Source organism: Megascapheus bottae, chromosome 5 (genome assembly GCF_031878675.1).
Source record: "Megascapheus bottae isolate mThoBot1 chromosome 5, mThoBot2.hap1, whole genome shotgun sequence".
Lineage (NCBI taxonomy): Eukaryota > Metazoa > Chordata > Mammalia > Rodentia > Geomyidae > Megascapheus > Megascapheus bottae.
In genome coordinates, this window is record NC_143513.1 from 69,482,796 (window position 1) to 69,502,704 (window position 19,909).

Sequence of the window (19,909 nt, forward strand, 5' to 3'; positions counted from 1 at the left end):
CAATAAAGAAAAAAAGTCTTGTTTCCATTTCCTAGAGTTTGGAAGAAATTTTATTTTTTGGTCATGGGGCTTGAACTCTGGGCCTGGGTGCTATCTTCAAGCTTTTCTGCTCAGGACTAGCGCTCTACACTTGAACCACAACACCACTTTCGGAAGAAATTTTTTTTAAGAAAAAAAACCTACCTAGTTCAGATCATTTCAAACAAAGTATCTTTGAACAACAACATTGATATAAGGACTGTTTTGCCATTTGTATAATGTACATAAATATGAAAGCTTGTTTCAAAGTGATAATATCAGTAAGAACTTTATTGATGAATAAAGTTTAACTTTTTCTCCTGAAGAGTATTCTACTAGGTTAGTAAAAATAGTTTTTTAAGATTAATTGGAATGTATTCATTTATAAAAATTCTCTTCAGTGCCCTGTGCTGTTGGCTCATGCCTGTAATCCTAGCTATTAAGGAGTCTGAGGCCTGAGGATTGCAGTTCAAAGCCAGCCTGGGCAGGAAAGTGCAAGAGACTTATCTCCAATTAATGGCCAGAAAATTAGAAATGGGGCTGTAGCTCAAAGTGGTAGAGCAAAAATGTTCACGACCAGCGCCCAGGCCCTGCGTTCAAGCCCCATGACCAACCATAACAAAAATCTCTGTTATATCAACAACTTGATATCCAACTAAGTTTTCTTTTTGCTTTGCTTATTTTACATTAAACATGTGCATATTTTCAAGTTTTAAACTGCACTGTTTTGATTTCTGTTATTCCAAATCCCCCTTAATACAGACAGCCATTTTTATTAGCTTTTGGGTCATCCTTCCATTGTGTAATTTTTGGAAATACAAGCAACTACATATGTATCTGTTCATTCAGATGTATCACAGGTTGTTTATTCTTTCATCAGTAGAAGGACATCTTGATTATTTCCAGTTTGGGATTATTAGAAATGAAACTGCTTTAAACATTTGTGCACAGGTTTTTGTTTGAACATTAAGATTTCATTTCTTTGAATAAATAGCCAAGGGTCCATATTATTAGATTATGTGGATAGTAGTCTTGTAAGAAACTCATTCTCTTTCCTAGAATTTAACAATCTTACATTTAATCCTATACATTTAACAATCTTATCAATAATGTATGAGTGATACAGTTTCTCAGAATTTATGCTGTCAGCTGCTATCAAGACTTTTAAAAAATTGTAGTCTTTATCTTGTCTTTATTTGGATTTTCATAATAGCTAATGATGCACATCTTTTCATGTGCTATTTTGCCATCTGTATAGTCTCAATGAAGTGTTTATCCATGTTTTTCTTGGTTTCTAATTGAATTGTTTGCTTTGTTAAGCTGTTAAGTGTTAAGAACTTTGTATATTATAGATGAAGGATTTTTTTCTCTCTTCAACCCATTCTTTCTATGTATCCAAAGATGGAATATGAAGGATTGACACCCCCCCACAGTTTTTCAAGGGTACCCCCTTTCCCATAGTTGAGTGTGTTCCCTGCACAAGCAACACTAGGCCTTTTGATTAAGGCAGTGAATAGCTAAAAGCTCATCTTGAAACAGCTTTTCTCTGAGGCATCTGACTCTCAGGCCTGGGCAGCAGCCATGATGAAGCCCCTAATTCTCGTGTCTACCCCAGAGTCTCCACCTTCTCTCTACCCCCTAAGGTCGCAGATTATATAGGTCACCCCAGACAGTAGCTGTGATTTCTTCTCTCTCGTGAGAAGGGGTCTTGCCGGTCCCTCGCTGGCAATAAATGATCCTAGCCTGTTGAGATCAAGTCTGGCCTATTCTTTCGTTTCTTTTCCACTGAATGTTTTTTATTCTGTAGCTTTCTTTTCATCCCATTAACAGTCTTTCTCAGAGCAAGTTTTTAGTTTTGTTGAAGTCTGTTTTACTTTTATGGCTTGTGCATTTTGTATAGTAAGAACTCCTTGCCTTAGATGTAGAGAAAAGAGAATTATTATTTATTGCTGGTAGGAATGCAAATTAGTACAACCATTATGGAAAACAGTATGGAGACCACACACACACACACACACACACAATCAAATGATCCAGAAGTCCACTACTGAATATATAAAAATTGTTACATCAAAGAGATAACTGCTTGTCTGTTTATTGCAGCACTATTCACAAACGTGAAGATCATCCAAGATGTCCATTGCTCAATGAATGGATTTTAAGAAGTGATAGGATCACATACTCTCTCCTACCATCTTCCCAAGTATTACTTATCTGTACAAAGGGATCATCGATACATTAAGGAAATAAACCAGGCACAGGAGAACAAATATCACATATGCTTACTCATTTGTGGAAACTAAAGTTAATCACAAAGAATATAAAATAGATGTCAGTAGAGGGTAATGGGGAGAGATTTAAATAGAAGATAGATTAATTAGTACCAAAATACAGGATGTGTGTATGGTAGTTCTACTTTTATATAGCATAAAATTACAATTAGTCTACAACTGACTGTACCAATAATATATAGCTATAATATTCTGCATGGTATTCATGTACCAAATTATAATACTGTACCCCCAAAACACATACCAATGTTATATGTTAGTTAAAAGAAACTCTAATCTTTAATTAAATACCAGAAAAGCTGGCAGTGGGGCTGTGGTTCAAGTGGTAGAACACTAGTTTTGAGCATAAAAGCTCAAGGATAGTGCCCAGGAGGCCCAGAGTTCAAGCTCCAGGACTGGCAAAAACAAAACAAAACAAAAAACCAGAAACATTATATCCTGAGGAGATTTTCCCCGGTATTTCTTTAAGCTTCATGTATCCATGATTCATTATTTTTTTTTTTTTTAAGTGAAGTGGGAGCTTTAGGTTAAGATTAACTTTTTTTTTTTTTTTTTGCCAGTCCGGGGCTTGAGCTCAGGGCCTGAGCACTGTCCTTGGACTTTCTCAAGGCTAGAGCTCAGCACCACTTCCGGCTTTTTTTCTATATGTGATACTGAGGAATTGAACCCGGGTCTTCATGCATGCTAGGCAAGCACTTTAACCACTAGGCCAAACTCCCGGCCCCAAAATTAACTTTTTTGGAGGGGAGGTTCTGTGGATCTCCAACTGCTTTAGCATTACTTGTTGCAAAGGTTCCCTTTCCATTAATTTGAGTTCTTTTATATATCTTGGGTGGATCTTTTTAGCTTCCTTTCTATCTCTTTGCTAATGTCTTGTTTTTATTCTTCTGGTCCTGGGACTGGAACTCCTCCTGAGCCTTTTTTTTGTTCTTGAGGCTAGCTATCTCTTTACCACTTAAGCCATAGTGCCATTTCCAGCTTTTCTGAGTAGGTTTTTTGTTTGTTTAAAAATTTTTATTGCTTTTTTGCCTTTTTAGGGCTTCTACCATTTTTATACTATATTAGTAAGTACATATGCTGTGATATATTATTCATTAGAAATTATTAACCCCTCAGGTCTTCTCTTTTTTTCAAGGAATTGCTTGCTTGTAGTATTCATTTTATTGTCTTTTCAATATTTTACATATTAGTGTTGATGATTTTTTTTTCATTCCTAGTATTGGTTACTTGTATATTGTTTCTCTACTTCTTAGCCTAATGAGAGGTGTGACCATTTTATTGGTGTTTTCTGGTGGCAGCTTTTACTTTCATTCCCCCCCCCCATTCATTTCCTGTCTTCAGTTTCATTTATTTTTATTCTAATTTGTTTATTTTCTTCTGCTTTATGCTTAAATTGTTCTTCTTTCCCATAGTACAAAACAGGTAATTTATTTTTGAATCTTTCTAATATTCTAATGTGGATTTAGTGATGTACAAATCTCCTTCTAACATTGCTTTTGACCATCTCACCATATTGATAAGTTCTGTTTTCACTTTTACTTAGTTCAAAGTGCTTTTGTGTATCTTGAGATTTTCTTGACCCATGTATTATTTGGAAGTGTGTTGTTTACTCAACTTGTTTTAGGAATTTCTGGCTTTTTGTAAACAATTCCTTATTTAATTCCATCATGGTCTGAGAAAATACTTAGTATAATCTGTTATTTTATATTATAAATGTGTGTTTGTGTCTGTCTTGGTGAAAGTACTTGTGTGAGTTTGAGAAAAATGTATATTGTCTTTGGATAAAGTATTTTATAAATATCAATTAGATCCAGTTGATTGATGGTGCTATTCAGTTCAGTGGTATTCTGACTTTCTGCTGGCTAAATTTTTCAATTACTGAGAGAGGAAGGATGCTGTCTCAAATTATAATAGTGCTTCTTGCAGTTCTGTCAGTTTTTCCCTCAAGTATTTTGACATATTTTTTGCTTTGTACACATACATTAGACATTGTTATGTCCTGAAGAATTACATTTTTAAATGCCCCTCTTCATCCCTGATGATTTTTTATGTTCTTAAATCTGCCTGGTATTGATATAACCATTCCAGCTGTACCAGTTTTAGCATATGATATTTATACACTTTTTTTACATCTGTGTGTTAACATTTATAGTGGGCTTATCAGACAACATATTTGAACTTTTTTTCTACCATTCTGGTTGTCTTTCTTTTGTTGGCTACCATATTTGTAACTGTCTTCTGTTCACTATACAGTTTAAGTTTTTTTACTTTTTTTGTTGCTGTCTTTGATTTGAAGTGAGTGTTCAGTGTGATTTCATTTCTTCTGAACGTATCAATTACATTTCTTTTTCCTTTTTCTTTTTGCTAGTCGTGGGGCTTGAACTCAGGGCCTGAGCGCTGTCCTTGAACTTTTTTCAAGGCTAGAGCTCTACCACTTGAGCCACAGCACCACTTCCAGCTTTTTTCTATGCATGTGGTACCAAGGAATTGAACCGGGCCTTTGTGTATGCTAGGCAAGGGCTCTACCACTAGGCCAAACTCCCGGCCCTTCTTTTTTTTTTTTTTTTTTTTGCCAGTCCTGGGGCTTGAACTCGGGGCCTGAGCACTGTCCATGTACTTTTCTCAAGGCTAGAGCTCTACCATGTCTGGCTATTTTCTATGTATGTAGTACCAAGAAATCCAACCTGGGTCTTCTTGCATGCTATGTGAGCACTCTACCACTAGGCCTCACTCCTGGCCCCAGTTACATTTCTTTTTCTTTCTTTTTTTGGTCAATTGTGGGACTTGAACTCTGGACCTGGGCTTTGTCCCTGAGCTCTTCAGCTCAAGGCTACCTCTGGACCTGGGCTTTGTCCCTGAGCTCTTCAGCTCAAGGCTGCCTCCCTACCCCTTGGCCTGGGCATTATCCCTGAGCCCTTCAGCTCAAGGCTACCCTTCTACCCCTTGAGCCACAGTGCCACTTCCGGTTTTCTGGTGATTAATTGAAGATAAGAGTCTGACCGGCTTTGTAGTGCCGGGCTGGCTTTGAACCTCTGTCCTCAGATCTTAGCCTCCTGAGTAGCTAGCATTACAGGTGTGAGCCACCTTGCCCAGCTTCCAATTACATTTCTTTTAAACTTGTTTGTAGAGGTTGTCCAAGAGTTTGTAATATAATTTATAGTGATTCTTATTCTCACAGCAATTTTTCTTTTTTTTTTTTTTGGCCAGTCCTGGGCTTGAGCTCAGGGCCTGAGCACTGTCCTTGGACTTGCGCAAGGCTAGAGCTCTGCTGGGCTTGAGCCTCAGCATCACTTCTGGCTTTTTTCTATGTATGTGGTACCGAGGAATCGAACCCGGGTCTTCATGCATGCTAGGCAAGCACTTTAACCACTAGGCCAAACTCCCAGCCTCTCACAGCATTTTTGAAGAATAATTTTATTGGATAATAAACTTTAAGTTGGTGTTTTCTTTCAACACTTGAAATATTTTAGTACTCATATTTTGCTTGATTGCGGTTTTCTTTCTGTTTGTTTTGTTTTGTTGGTGCTGTTCCTGGGGATTGAAGTCAGGAGGCTGAGAGATCTGAGGATATCAGTTCCAAGCCACTTTCTCATCAGTTTATTCACTTTCTCACTAGTGTTTTCTTCTTAAACACTTCAGGGGAGTGATCTTTGGGGAAGACGACCTTTGTACTTTAGTCTTTGTTTCTAAAAAACATGTATACACACACACACACACACACACACACAACTTCATTCCTTTTTGAGTATCTGTCCCTATCATCTGGCTGTACTATTTCTGAACTATTATAATTTTAACCTTTTGTTGTCCCTGAGCTTTTTTGCTCAAGGTTAGTGCTCCACTGCTTTAAGCCATAGCTTAACTTCCCGTTTTTAGGTGGTTAATTGGTGATAAGAATCTTTACTGGCCTGGCTAGCTTTAAACCATGTTTCTCAGTCTTAGCCTCCTGAGTAGCTAGGATTACAGGTGTGACCCACCAGCATCTGGTGGTAGACAGGGTCCAAATTTATATAAATTCTGCTCTTCCTGCCTCAGCCTCCCCAGTACTGAGATTACAGACATATACCATCATAGTCAGCTCTAGCATGCTTTTCAATTTTATTTATTTATTTATTTGCCAGTCCTGGGCTTGAGCTCAGGGCCTGAGCCACTGTCCTTGGACTTCCTCAAGGTTAGATCTCTACCACTTGAGCCTCAGCACCACTTCTGGCTTTTTTTTCTATATATGTGGTACTGAGGAATTGAACCCAGGTCTTCGTGCATGCTAGGCAAGCACTCTACCACTAGGCCAACTCTCAGCCCAAATTTTATTATTTTTTTACTTTTTGGTTTTCTTCAATCCAGTTTCTTTAATATTATACTTAAAATGTTTTATTCTGTACAATTACATAAGTCAGATAATGAGTACATTTCTTTTTGAACAGTGTCATTTCCTCACAAATACTACACTCTTAAATCTTCAGATCTTCTCTTTTCCCTCTTTCCCAACATTTAAGTGATGAACTTTTCAGTTAATATTTGTGTAGCATTTAATAAGAATATTCTAATATCCACTTCTGTCTATCCTTTTCTCATATTTTGGAGTTAGATCTTTTTGTAGCACATACATTCTATTATCTGGGTTTTTTTTTTTCCAAAGTAACTAGATGAGCCTCATTTGCCTTACAGTATGAATATTAGAAACATAAAATAGGATATAAATCTCTATAATTGGGTCTGACATATATTAACTGTGGAAAGTGAATCAGGATTCCACAAGGATTACTTTTTCCCGCATTTTCTGTAGTACATTTTAATAATTATTTATATAAGAGGCACATAGGCATTATATCCCCTAAGATCATTCTTCTTTGGTTTCACTGTGTGTGGATGCCTATAGTTCTGTATAATTTATTATGTTATCCATTTCTTTATGGTTAGTTTTAGTTCTGTAGTTCAGTGTTGTTAATTTATGTGACCAGATTTTGTCCTGAGACTTTCAAGTCATTTTTGGTTATGTACAGTTTATTCTTTAGTGGGTTCTTCAGGAAGTATTCAAGAACATGTAACTATCTTTAAACCTGGAGGACAGTTTGACTATTCATAAAGCTCTAAGCTTACCTAGTGTATTAATTTTGTGATCTGTTATACTTCGGTAAGAAACAGAACTTGTCATGAAGTCTTTTGACAGAATTTTTTCTCATGTGTCTTAATATTTTTTACCTGAATGCCCCAATAAGTTCTTTTTTTTAAGTCCCACTTGGTTGTATCCCATCTTCGGGGGGGGGGGTGTATTTCCCTAGGATATCACCCTCCCCTACCTTTTCCTTTTCCTCCCCTCCCTTGCTTCTCCCCTCTCCTTGATCCCTGTCTTTCTCTTTTTTGTGTCAGTCCTGGGACTTGCTTGAACTCAGGGCTTGGGTGCTGTCACTGAGCTTTTTGTTCTCAAGGCTCTACCACTTTGAGCCACATCTCCATTTCTGGCTTTTTTGTGGTTAATTGATGATAAGGTCTCAGGACTTTTCCTTTCTGGGCTGGCTTGGAACTGATATCCTCAGATCTCAGCCTCCTGAGTTGCCAGGATTATATGCATGAACCACTGGCACCTGGCTATCATATTTCTTTTTAGTGTATAGGTTCAAGTTTTAATATAGAAACATTTGCTTAAAATATGATTTGAATAGCTGTCATCTTTCAGTAATTAATTCCTGGCCAACTACGTGCTATTCTTTATTTTTTGCCGGTCCTAGGACTTGAACTCAAGGCCTGAGCTCTATCACTTGAGCCACGGTACCACTTCTAGCTTTTTCTGTGTATGTGATACCAAGGAATTGCCAGGTCTTTGTACATGCTAGGCAAGCACTCTACTACTAGGCCATATGCCCAGCCTGTTCCTTCCACTTTTATGTTTCATTATTTTTATTTACTTTCTCATCAGTTTTTTCTTTTTAAATACTCTAGGGAAGTGATTTTTGGGGAGAGGATCTTTGTAATTTAGTCTTTATTTCTAAGAGAAACAACTTCACTCCTTTTTGAGTCTTAGTATCTGTCCCTATCATTTGGCTGTTCTTTTGCTGTTTAATAACATACTAATGTCTCTTAGATCATTTTGAAATATATTTTTCATCTTTTTGTGGCTATATTTCTCTAATTTTAAATTTGATATTGAATGTTATTTTCTCACAGTATTTTAGTGTGGGCTCTCATTCTTTTTTTTTTTTTTTTTTTTTTTTGCCAGTCCTGGGTTTGAGCTCAGGGCCTTAGCACTGTCCACTGTCCTTGGACTTTCTCAAGGCTAGAGCTCTACTACTGAGCTTCAGCACCACTTCCAGCTTTTTTCTATGTATGTGGTACTGAGGAATCGAATCTGGGTCTTTGTGCATGCTAGGCAAGCACTCTACCACTAGGCCAAACTCCCAGCCCCTCATTCTAGTTTTTAAACATTGGTTTTCTCATCACTACAGAAGAAAGATCTAATGTAGGAGGAGGGAATGGTGTTTTCCTTATTTTAGATATTTTCTTTGTTTTTTTAATATCTAAAATATATGAAAGTTTACTTAGTGTGAGAATATAACTTGTTTGTTTTTTTTGGTTTTTTTTTTTGATGCTGAGTACTCAGGGTTTGGGCACTGTCCCCGAGCTTTTTGTGCTCAAGGCTAGTGGTACACCACTTTGAGCTCACAGCTTCTTTCTGGGTTTTTTTGTTTTTTTTTTCTTTTTTATCATTAATTGGAGGTAAGAGTCTCATGAACTTTTCTGCCTGGGCTGACTTTGAACCACAGTTCTCAGATCTCAGCCTCCCAAGTAGATGAGATGACAGGCATGAGCCACTAGTGCTTGCCTGAAATAACTTTTTAAAAATAGATTTGCCTTCTAAGAACTCTAGCTTTATTTTCCCATTGTTTGAAATTTGTTAGCAATAGCTTGAGATGTTGAGGTTGGTACATAAGAAGAAGGATAACTTGAAAGTTTACTTTTGATGAGCCAAAAAACCTAGCAAGGAAACGTACAGAATAGGCAGGCTCTAACCTGGCAGGCCCTGCTCCTTTCTTACATTGACTGAGCTCAGGTTCACAATCTGCAAAAGGATAAGGCTTAATTAATAGAATGTAATTAAAATTCTCGGAGGTTCTAACAGGATGGGACTTAAAGTGCTCAGTATAAGGATGTGTGTAACTAAAATCTAAAGATTACCAGAAAAGAAGCAAACTACCTTGACAGAAAGGCTTTTCCCACAAGTGTGACCTTTATCATGTATATAGACTAGAGAGTATGTATGTATACTATAGAGTGTACACACACACACACACTTATTGTTGTTCTGAGACAAGGTCTTGCTCTGTAGTCTAGGCTGGCCTGAAACTTGCTGTATAGCTCAGACTGGTCTTGAACTTGTGATCCTTCTGCCTCAGCCTCTCTAGTATTGGTATAATAATTATATATTGTATGTCCAGTGTCATTTATCCTGTTTTAAAATCTTACATATGCTAAAGGCTTTCTTTGCCGCTTATTCTGTCTTATATTCCATTCAGCTTTCAGACACCAAATAAACTTTATGATAGTCTTAGCACCCAGGAGTAGATTATCATCCTTTTTGTACATTTATATTCATTTTAAGTAGTTGTTAAAATTTCCTTTCTTTATTTCAGGAACATTTTAGTGGATAAACCAAATGACCAATCTTCAAGATGGTCTTCAGAGAGCAACTATCCTCCCCAGGTAAGATTGTATGTAGCAATTGACCCTATGTGTGTGTGTGTGTGTGTGTGTGTGTGTGTGTGTGTGTGTGTGTGTGTTGTAATTAATAGAAGGGTTACAGTTATATTTGCCAAATAGAAGGTGCATTACTTCACACACATTGATACCCCTTCTCATGTTTTTGTCCCCATTTCCTTCCCCCACCCCCTCCTCTCATCTTGTTTTCCCCCCGTCTCTTTCCTATTTCAAATAAACAAATAAATGTATGTACAATATACCAGATAACAAGGTAAGATACTGTAACAATATGAGAATAGCAAGGGACAACAAAAGAAATGAGAAATAACATAGTACATTAAGAACAACAATTACATGATATAGGCTCTTGTTTCTATATACTGGAGGTCCTTTAATTTAGCTTCATCCTATATTGCCTTATGTATCTTCGTTTTGAGCTGTTACAATCCTCTGCTAGGAGAGTCCAATGTTTTACTAATTATTAGAAATAAGGGAAACCATTGAGCCTATGTTCCTTTGGGTCTGGCTTACATCACAATATGATTTTTTCCAAGTCTTTCCATTTCCTTACAAATGGGGCGATGTTCTTTCTGATGGCAGCATAAAAGTCCATTGTTTATAAATACCACATCTTGTTGATCCAGTCATCTAGTAAGGAGCATCTGGGTTGGTTCCATATGTTTGCTATGGTAAATAGTGCTTTAATGAACACAGTTGTGCTAGTGGCTTTAGTATGTCCTTGTTTCTGGACAATTGTGTAAATTCCAAGATACAATTAGGAAGCCTAATTTAAGGCTAATTGGTATTGGGGAGGGCCTGGAGAAAGAGGTCAATGGAATTGGAAATACACTTCAAGGAATCATCTCAGCGAACTTCCTAAATATCCAGAAGGGCAGGCCCATCCAGATACAAGAAGCTTTAGACCCCCAAACAGATCTGACCAGAAAAGGACATCCCACTGCCACATTATAATCCATACAGCATCAATACAGACCAAGGAAAGGATCCTAAAAGCAGCCCAGAAGAGAACAATCACCTACAAAAGAAAACCAATCAAAATAACCACAGATTTCTCAGCAGAGACCACGCAAGCAAAAAGAGCTTGGAAGGATGTATGTCATGCCCTAAAGACAAATAACTACCAACCAAGAATATTGTACCCAGCTAAGGTCTCATTCATAACTGAAAGAACAATAAAAACCTTCCATTCCAAGGAAACATTGCAACATTATGTAGCTACCAAAACAGCATTACAGAAAATTCTCAAAGATGTTCTACACATTGAAAAACAACACAAACGTGGTACTGACAGAGAAATGGCACCTAAAAATCATACCAGCTAATTACCATAAGAACTGACAAACCACAGATCCTGTGTTTTAAATGGACACATAATGTGATGTCTATTAATAGTTTATTTTGTGGTTCAGATTGTGAATTACCTTTTTATTTTCTTATTTTTTAATTTTGGAAGAATTTTATTTCATAGGCAAATATACTGTGGGATTTGTTGTAGCAAACTTTTAATTTCTCAACATTAATGAGAAAAATGTCAACCAAAGACAGCCTTTTTCTTTTTTTTCTTTTTTTTTTTTGCCAATCAGGTCTGGGACTTGAACTTAGAGCCTGGGTACTGTCCTTGAGCCTTCTCAAGCACAGCACTCTACTACCTGAGCCACAGCACTGCTTTTGGCTTTTTCTGTATATGTGCTACCAAGGAGTTGAATCTAGGTGTTTGTGCTTGCTAGGCAAGCACTCTACCATTAGGTCATACTCCTGCCCTTCCCCCTAGTATGGTATTTTTGACAGCATTTGAGTGAAGTAAATTAGAAATACATATTGTATGTACACTTTAAAAAATGCAAACTATAAAACCAAAGTGTTTTTTCCCCATTTGCTTATTAACTTGTCCATTTGTTTTTCTTCTTCTTCTCCCCCCCGCTTTTTTTTTTTTTCGTGTGCTGAGCATTGACTGGTCTCACACATGCTAGGCCAACACTTTACCATGGCATTATATAGTTTTTATTTCTGTTGCAGAAATGAGGTTTGAACTCAACGCCTCTTGCCAGGCACTCTGCCACTTGAGCTATACCTCTTAAGTAGCTGAGGTTTTCTGTATGAGCCAATCAATGAAACCAGCTAATTTTTTTTTTTTTTTAACTTTAGAGCCTTGTGGTTGCTAGACTGGCACTCCTATCACTTGAACAGCTCTTTTTGCTAGTTGCTTTGGAGATAGTGTCTAACAAACCTTTCCATCCATGCTGGCATTCTACTACTTGAACACTTACCCTGTTGTTTTCTTACTGTTCAACTTTAAGTGTTTTTTATAGTTTTAAGTTTTTTCTCAAATGTATTTTCAAATATTTTCTCTCTGTGGCTTTCCTCTTTATACCATACCCATACTCCAGCCATCCTAGAGGGAATTACCTGTCATTGAGTATCATACTAACTATGGATTTGGGGGGATATATTAGTTTGAGAAGCTTACTTCTGTTTATAATTATCTGAGTTTCTAATTTTGAATGATACTGAATTTTGTTGTTGCTGCAGAATACTTCAAAATATTTTTATATTCCTTTCTTTCCCTTAAAATAGAATCTCTATTTCTTTCTTTATTTATTTTTGTCTGTCATAGGGCTTGAACTTTGGGCCTGGGTGCTGTCCCTGAGCTCTTCAGCTCAAGGCTACTGCCCTACCCATTTAGCCATAGCACCACTTCTGTTTTTTTCTGGTGGTTAATTGGAGATAAGAGTCTCATGGACTTTAGTGCCCGGGCTGGCTTTTAACCTTGTGCCTCAGATCTCAGCCTCCTGTGTAGCCAGGATTATGGGCGTGAGCCACTGTACCCAGCCAGACTCTCTTTTTCTTAACATGTCATAAATTGTAGTTCCTTCTAGTGAGATGCTTTCTACCTCACTATGTCTTGAATCTTGCTTGTGATGAAGTATTATTGCAATATCTAAGTTGATAATTCACCTAGGCCTCTTAGAACTCTGGGATAACTTGTGCTTTGATGGAAGCCTGTGTAGCCTCCTTGAGGGGGAAGTCTTCAGTAGAGATGCCCAATCCTGGCTTAGCCTAGCCTTCCCATCTCCTACCCCATCTAAGCCCAGTTATCTTACTACCTTAATAGCTGAAATGAGTCTAGGAGCTATTCAGTGGGAGAAATATCTAGCACATCATGAGAAATGATGTTCCACTGTTGATTTACAAACAAAACAAAACAGAGTATGACTAGCCAAGTTCCAGTGGATACATCTGTAATCCCAGCTACTTAGAAGGCTGAGATCTGAGGATCACAGTTCAAAGTTAGCCTGGGAAGGGAAGTCTGTGAGACTTTTCTCCAGTTAACCACTAAGAAACTAGAAATAGCCTAAGTGGTAGAGTTCTATCCTTAAGCAAAAAAGCTTAGGAATAGTGCCTAGACCCTGAGTTCAAGTGCCAGGACTGGCACAGAAACAAGGAATAAATAAATAAAAGACTCAAACAAAATCAGGGCGATATATAGGCCTTTCATATATATAGATACACAGCATGAACCTTATTAGTCTTTTTTTTTTTTTTTTTTTGCCAGTCCTGGGGCTTTAACTCAGGGCCTGGGCATTGTCCTTGAACTTTCTCAAGGGCAGTCCTCTACCACCTGAGCCATAGCACCATTTCCAATTTCTTCTGTGTATGTGGTACTGAGAAATTTAATCCAGGGCTTCATGCATGCTAAGTAATCACTCTTCAGCCTGACCAAGCTCCCAAACCCTGAGCCTTACTAGTCTCATTTCATGTTTTCTGTTAGCCAATTCTTCCCCTCAGAGTAAATGATTCTTCCCTGCTACTGAAATCAGAAACTGTCATTCTTGATACCTTCATTTTCCCTTCTGTATCTAATCTGTCCCCAGATCTTATCAATAATTTTTCTTACACATATGTCAAAACTATCTAGTCCTCTCTTTGGGCTTTCTTAAGGTTAGTTTTGAGCCATAGCACCAGTTCAAACCTTTTCTGTGTATGTCGTAGCAAAGAATCGAACCTGGGTCTTTATACATGCTAGGCAAGCACTCTACCACTAGGCCAAACTCCTGGTTAATTCATCTTATCTCTTACCTGCTAGTTCCGATAGTCTATTTTTCTTGTAACTGTGTATTTGAATGTGTGATCAGATCTTGACTTTCCACTGCACTAAACAAATCTTAAGTGTATTTTTCTTTTTTTTTTTTTTTTTGACAGGCCTTGAACTCAGGGCCTGACCACTGTTCTTGGGCTATGTCAGGGCTAGAGCTCTACCAGTTGAGCCACAGCACCACTTACGACTTTTTTCTAAGTATACAGTACTGAGGGAGTGAACCAGCTCTTCATGCATGCTAGGCAAGCACTCTATCACTAGGCCAAACTCCCAGCCCTTAAGTGTATTTTTCTAATTTGGGCTCTGTCAAATATTATAGACTACATAATCTAGTGGTAGCCTTCATTTTCAGCATTTACCACTTTCTTTCATGCTTTCTAAGTTTCAACTACACTGATATTTCACATCTTTTTTTTTTTTTTTGCCTGCCTGATTGTATAATGGTTTGAATAGTAGCTATCCCCTTTTGGGCTGACCCTGTATATGGGACCTTAGATTATGACCTTTTTTAGTAGAGTAGTTTAGCAAAAATAATTGAGGTAACAATCTTTAGTTGAAAGATCATTCTTTGGTTAAAGTAAATTGTAAATCCAGTGACAAATATTTTTATTAGACACAGAAAAGGAAAGACGGGAAAAAATGCTATGTGAAGTAGCAGTGATCAGAGTTATGCTGTCATCAGCCTAACACAAGAAACTAACTGGGCAATAATCTCTTGTATTCTTGCCAGCAGGAATCCAGGTTGGAGGCATGGAAAATGTCTTTCTGTAGATTCTTTGGAGGGAGTCTAACTACTGACATGTTGATTTCAGAATTAGGATCTTTTGTGTTTAACTTTTTAATTCATGTTGTAGTACATATCAGCACTGATACTCCATAGTATAGTTGGAAATATTGAATTACTACCTAACTATTCTACTCATAGGTTCATACTCAGAGAAGCTGAAAAAAGATATTTAAAAAAAAATCCTCATAGGGGCCGGGAGTTTGGCCTAGTGATTAAAGTGCTTGCCTAGCATGCATGAAGACCCAGGTTCGATTCCTCGGTACCACATACATAGAAAAAAGCCAGAAGTGGTTCTGAGGCTCAAGTGGTAGAGCTCTAGCCTTGAGAAAGTCCAAGGACAGTGCTCAGGCCCTGAGCTCAAGCCCTGGACTGGCGCAAAAAAAAAAAACAAAAAAAAAACTCATAAATGTTCATGGCAGTATTGTTTATAATAGCCCAAGAGTTGAATCAATCCAAACATCTGTCAAATAGTGAATGACAAAACAAAATGTAGTATTTTCATGGTATTGGAATATCAATAAGGATAGGGATATGTAATTTGGTTGTGTTTTTTGTTTTTTAGTACTTGATTCTGAAGCTTGAAAGGCCTGCTATCGTTCAGAATATTACATTTGGAAAATATGAGAAAACACATGTTTGTAATTTGAAGAAGTTTAAAGTCTTTGGTGGAATGAATGAAGAAAATATGACTGAACTATTGTCTAGGTGAGTTTTGGTAAAGGGAAAGAAGAGCTATTTTTGAAACAAAATTTTAGTAGCTCTATCTCCAATGGGTTTTTCAAAGGGATTAAGGAATATTTCTTCTCTTTTACTCTTGATTCCTTTTACAAATGTCTTGAGAGTTTTTGGGTCATTTGTTGTTTTTGGCACCCATCCTGGGATTTGAACTCAGTGCTTGGGTGCTGTTTCTGAATTTTTGTGCTTAAGTCTAGTATTCTAACACTTGAGCCATAGCTCTAGTTCCTGCTTTTTTGGCAGCTAACTGGAGATAAAAATCTCATTACTTTCTTGTCTGGGCTGTCTTTGAACTGTGATCCTCAGATATCAGTCTCCTGAGACTTTCAACCTAGATGATCTAGATCTAGCTAGGATTACAAGTGAGAGCTGTTGATACCTAGGAACATTTTTGTTTTTCCTCAAAAACATTTTTATTTTATTATTTATTTATTTATTTATTTTTGTTGGTCATGAAGCACTGGGCTTGGGCTCTGACCCTGAGCTCTTCAGCTCAAGGCCCTACCCCTTGAGCCACAGTGCCACTTCCGGTTTTCTAGTGATTAATTGGAGATAAGAATCTCATGGACTTTAGTGACCTGGATGGCTTTGAACCAAGTAGCTAGGATTACAGGCATGAGCCACCACACCCAGCTCAGGAACATTTTTTTTTTATTGCCATATATTTGTTTCTGTTTTTCACCAATCAAAGCATAAATTTGTTGTTTCTTTCCTTTTTCTAGTCATATTTTTGAACTGTTAAAAACTTCAGAAATACTTTCAACTTAAATTTTAAAAAGTTTTGCTTATAGTAGAAGGCTCTGGTGTAAACCACAGCAATACAACAAAACAAAACAAAAAACCTAGAAGAGGGACCGGGAGTTTGCCCTAGTGGTAGAGTGCTTGCCTACCATGCACAAGACCTGGGTTTAATTCCTCGGTATCACATACTAGAAAAAGCTGGAAGTGGTGCGATGGCTTAAGTGGTATAGTTTCTAACCTTGAGAAAGCCCAAGGACAGTGCTCAGGCCCTGAGTTCAAGCCCCAGGACTGGCAAACAAAACAAAACAAAAGATAAAACCATATGAAATTTTGCTATAAATTTTTTTCTTTTAAAAGTGGAGGCCCTGTTAAAAAGATTGATTGCCATGATTCATTACAATGTTCTAATACTTTACTGTGAACTAGAGACTAAAAAGGAGAAGGTTCTCTGTAAATCAAAGAAATAGAAGAAATAGCAACTAAGCGTTGATTAGTGCTTGCCACTTGGAAAGAGCTCAGTGTGTGTGTGTGTGTGTGTGTGTGTGTGTGTGTGTGTGTGTGTGTGTGAATCATCATGAATATTGTCCCCCATTAAAACCAAAATCTAAGCTGGGCATTGGTGGGTAGCACCTGTAAAACTAGCTATTCAGGAGGCTGAGATCTGAGGATTCCACTTCAAAGCTAGCCCAGGCATGAAATTCTGTAAGACTCCAGTTAGCATTAGATATTTAATAGGAATGTCAAATAAAGCTATGGAAGTTTAAAATGTGTTTGTGACATTAGTATGTTTAATTAGCAAAGTATTTTATTGTAAATCTATGGTCTATTTAAGTGATAGAAGCATTTTAGTACATAAGACAGCCTTAAGGCCAGTGATTTTATCCCATATACTTCTGCTAATCCTAGTTTGTTAATTAGAAAGGTAACCCAGGCTAATTTTTATATATGATAATGTAAATGCTGTTAACAGAATATAGTTGTTTTTGAAAATTTGTTTAATTGTAAAAGGAATATTAGCATTTCAAGAGTCAGGTCACTTAATTCTTTGACAAATTCTGGCATTGGCTTTAAGCTATCAGACATGAATGTGAGCTGTCATTTGTTTAGGTTTCCTACTGCTTGAAAAAATGTGTCAGATTCACTTGTATGTTCAAAGCATTTGATTCTGTCACGTATTTCAACATAGCTATATTCATTAATAGTCCTTACATGATAAAAAGAATGCAGTTGGCTTGAGTGTACTTGATCTGATCTATATCCTTACTCAACTTTATGTTCATATTTTCTTTGCCATACGTTTAGAGTATTAGTTTAAACTTAATATTTGAGTATATCATTCATCTCTCTTGCAGTGTGGTCAGCTTTGGTAACCTAATATTTTTTCTTCACAGTGGCTTAAAGAATGACTACAACAAAGAAACATTCACCTTAAAACATAAAATTGATGAACAGATGTTCCCTTGTCGATTCATTAAAATAGGTATGTTTTTTTAGTATTTGGAAATTGAACAAATTCCTTATGCAGGTCCCTGTCTTTTTAAATGAAATTTTATAGGAACATTCCCACACTGTTTAGTTTACATATTACCTACTTTAGTTTGAATTTATACTCATGGTTGAAGTGAATAATTATAAGAAAACATATAACCATTCTTTTCTCATCTGAAAGTTTTTCTTAGAAAATTTTACGGATACCATGATTTTATTGACTTAATTGTTTTTTGTTTAGTTTTGTTTGCCAGTCCCGGGGACCGAACTTGGGTCCTGAGCAGTGTCCTTGGGCTTTCCTCAAGGTTAGAGTTCTACCAGTTGAGCCACAGCACCACTTCTTACTTTTCTATGTATATGATCTTGAGGAATCAAACCTGGGTCTTGGTGTATGCTAGGCAAGCCCTCTACCACTAGGCCAAACTTCCAGCCCAGACTTCATTGTTTTGTAGAAGTTATTCTAGACTTGTAACATCCCTAAAACTAAATTTGATTTAATTATATTTTCTTTTCCTCTGTCCTGTTCTCTTCTCCTTTTCCCCCCTTCCCCTCCTCTACTCTGATATGAACCTGCAGCCTTCCACTTGCTAAATAGGTACACCATATCTACAGACAGTTCTGCTTTAGTTCTTTTAAAACAGTGTTTCATTTTTCTGAGGCCTACCTCAGATGATAGTCCTGGTACACTGCCTTCTGCATAGCTGAGATTACACTGTAGTAATTTTGTTGATTGGTATGGATTCTTGCTAACTTTCCATCTGGGTTGTTTGTGAATTTAAGACTCCTCTGCCTTCTGACTGGCTGGAAATGCAGTTCTTCACACCCAGTCCAAATGTGGATGCATTTCTTAAGGCTGTGTATTTCTATTTTGTTTTATCGTTTAAGGAAAAAGCTGATCAAACCCAGTATGTTAATTTTACGGTACATTATTGTGATGCAAATCATGCTTGCTAAACAGGTACTTTGTCACTGAGTCATAACTCCAGACTTTTGTTTACATAGATTTTTTTTTTATTTTTGTTTTTGTTTTTGCCAGTCCTGGGCTTGGACTCAGGGCCTGAGCATTGTCCTTGGATTTTTCTCAAGGCTAGAACTCTACCACTTGAGCCTCAGCACCACTTCTGGCTTTTTCTAAGTATGTGGTACCAAGGAATTGAACCCGGGTCTTCATGCATGTTAGGCAAGCACTCTACCATTAGGCCAAACTCCCGGCCCATACATAGGTTATTTTTGATATAGGGTCTCACTTTTGTCCAGGTTAGTACCTGAACTGAGATTTTCTTCATTTGCCTTCTCCCCATAGCTAGGGGGTTCAGGTGCACATCACTGAGCTTCTTCCATTGAGACAGAATTGTGTGCAAGTGCTGGATTGGACTCTAACCATGATCTCAGCCTCCCATGTAGCTAGGTAGACAGGTGTATAATACCATATCCAACTATAGCTTGAGAAGGGATCTCATGTATGTCCTGGCTGGCCTTGAATCATCCTTTTGTTCTCAGTTTCTCAAGTAGTTAGAATTACAGATATGCCTATATGCTGATAATAGTTTTATAATTACCTGTAGATTTGGTAAATTTTACATGTGAATTTATCTAATTCTTACTGGTTGACTGATCACTTTCAATTTATCTTAGTGTTTTTCCCTCATTAACATTAATTAGTTGTTACACAAAAGCCTTTCATTTTAAAATGTCCATTTATATATACATGTCTCAATCCCTCCTTACACTTATTTTGTTAACCAAGGAAATCACATGGTATCATAGGTCAGATGTTTATTTCTTGGGGAGGTAGTTTGAGATCTAGTTTCGTTGTGTAATACAGGCTAGCCTTGAACTCATGATTCAGGTTCCAAGTGCTGGGATTATAGTCATATACTACCAAGCCTGGAAAATCCCCTCCCTTCCACCATCCCCTTTTCCTCCTTCCTCCCCCCTCCCTTCTCTGCCTCTTATCTCTGTCTCCTTCTTCTTTCTTCCCTATCCCCTCTCTCTGTGTCTCTGTCTCTCTTGCTGCTATATAGCTTAGCAACTTTT

At 37.3% G+C, this 19,909-nt stretch overlaps 1 protein-coding gene across 5 annotated transcripts in view; it reads left to right on the forward strand.

Annotated features, from left to right (window-relative positions):
- Positions 1 to 19,909, forward strand: part of Mkln1 (muskelin 1) — a 206,899-nt gene that overhangs the window by 122,724 nt on the left and 64,266 nt on the right. For 3 of the 5 annotated variants that reach the window (XM_090333314.1, XM_090333310.1, XM_090333311.1), the window contains exons 2-4: positions 9,938 to 10,007; positions 15,471 to 15,613; positions 17,776 to 17,864. In XM_090333314.1, coding sequence (XP_090189440.1) covers positions 15,579 to 15,613; positions 17,776 to 17,864 — 124 coding nt within the window. In that variant the 5' untranslated portion in view covers positions 9,938 to 10,007; positions 15,471 to 15,578. The remainder of the gene's footprint in view (positions 1 to 9,937; positions 10,008 to 15,470; positions 15,614 to 17,775; positions 17,865 to 19,909) is intronic. The other 2 variants (XM_090333313.1, XM_090333312.1) reach the window with 1 other exon arrangement.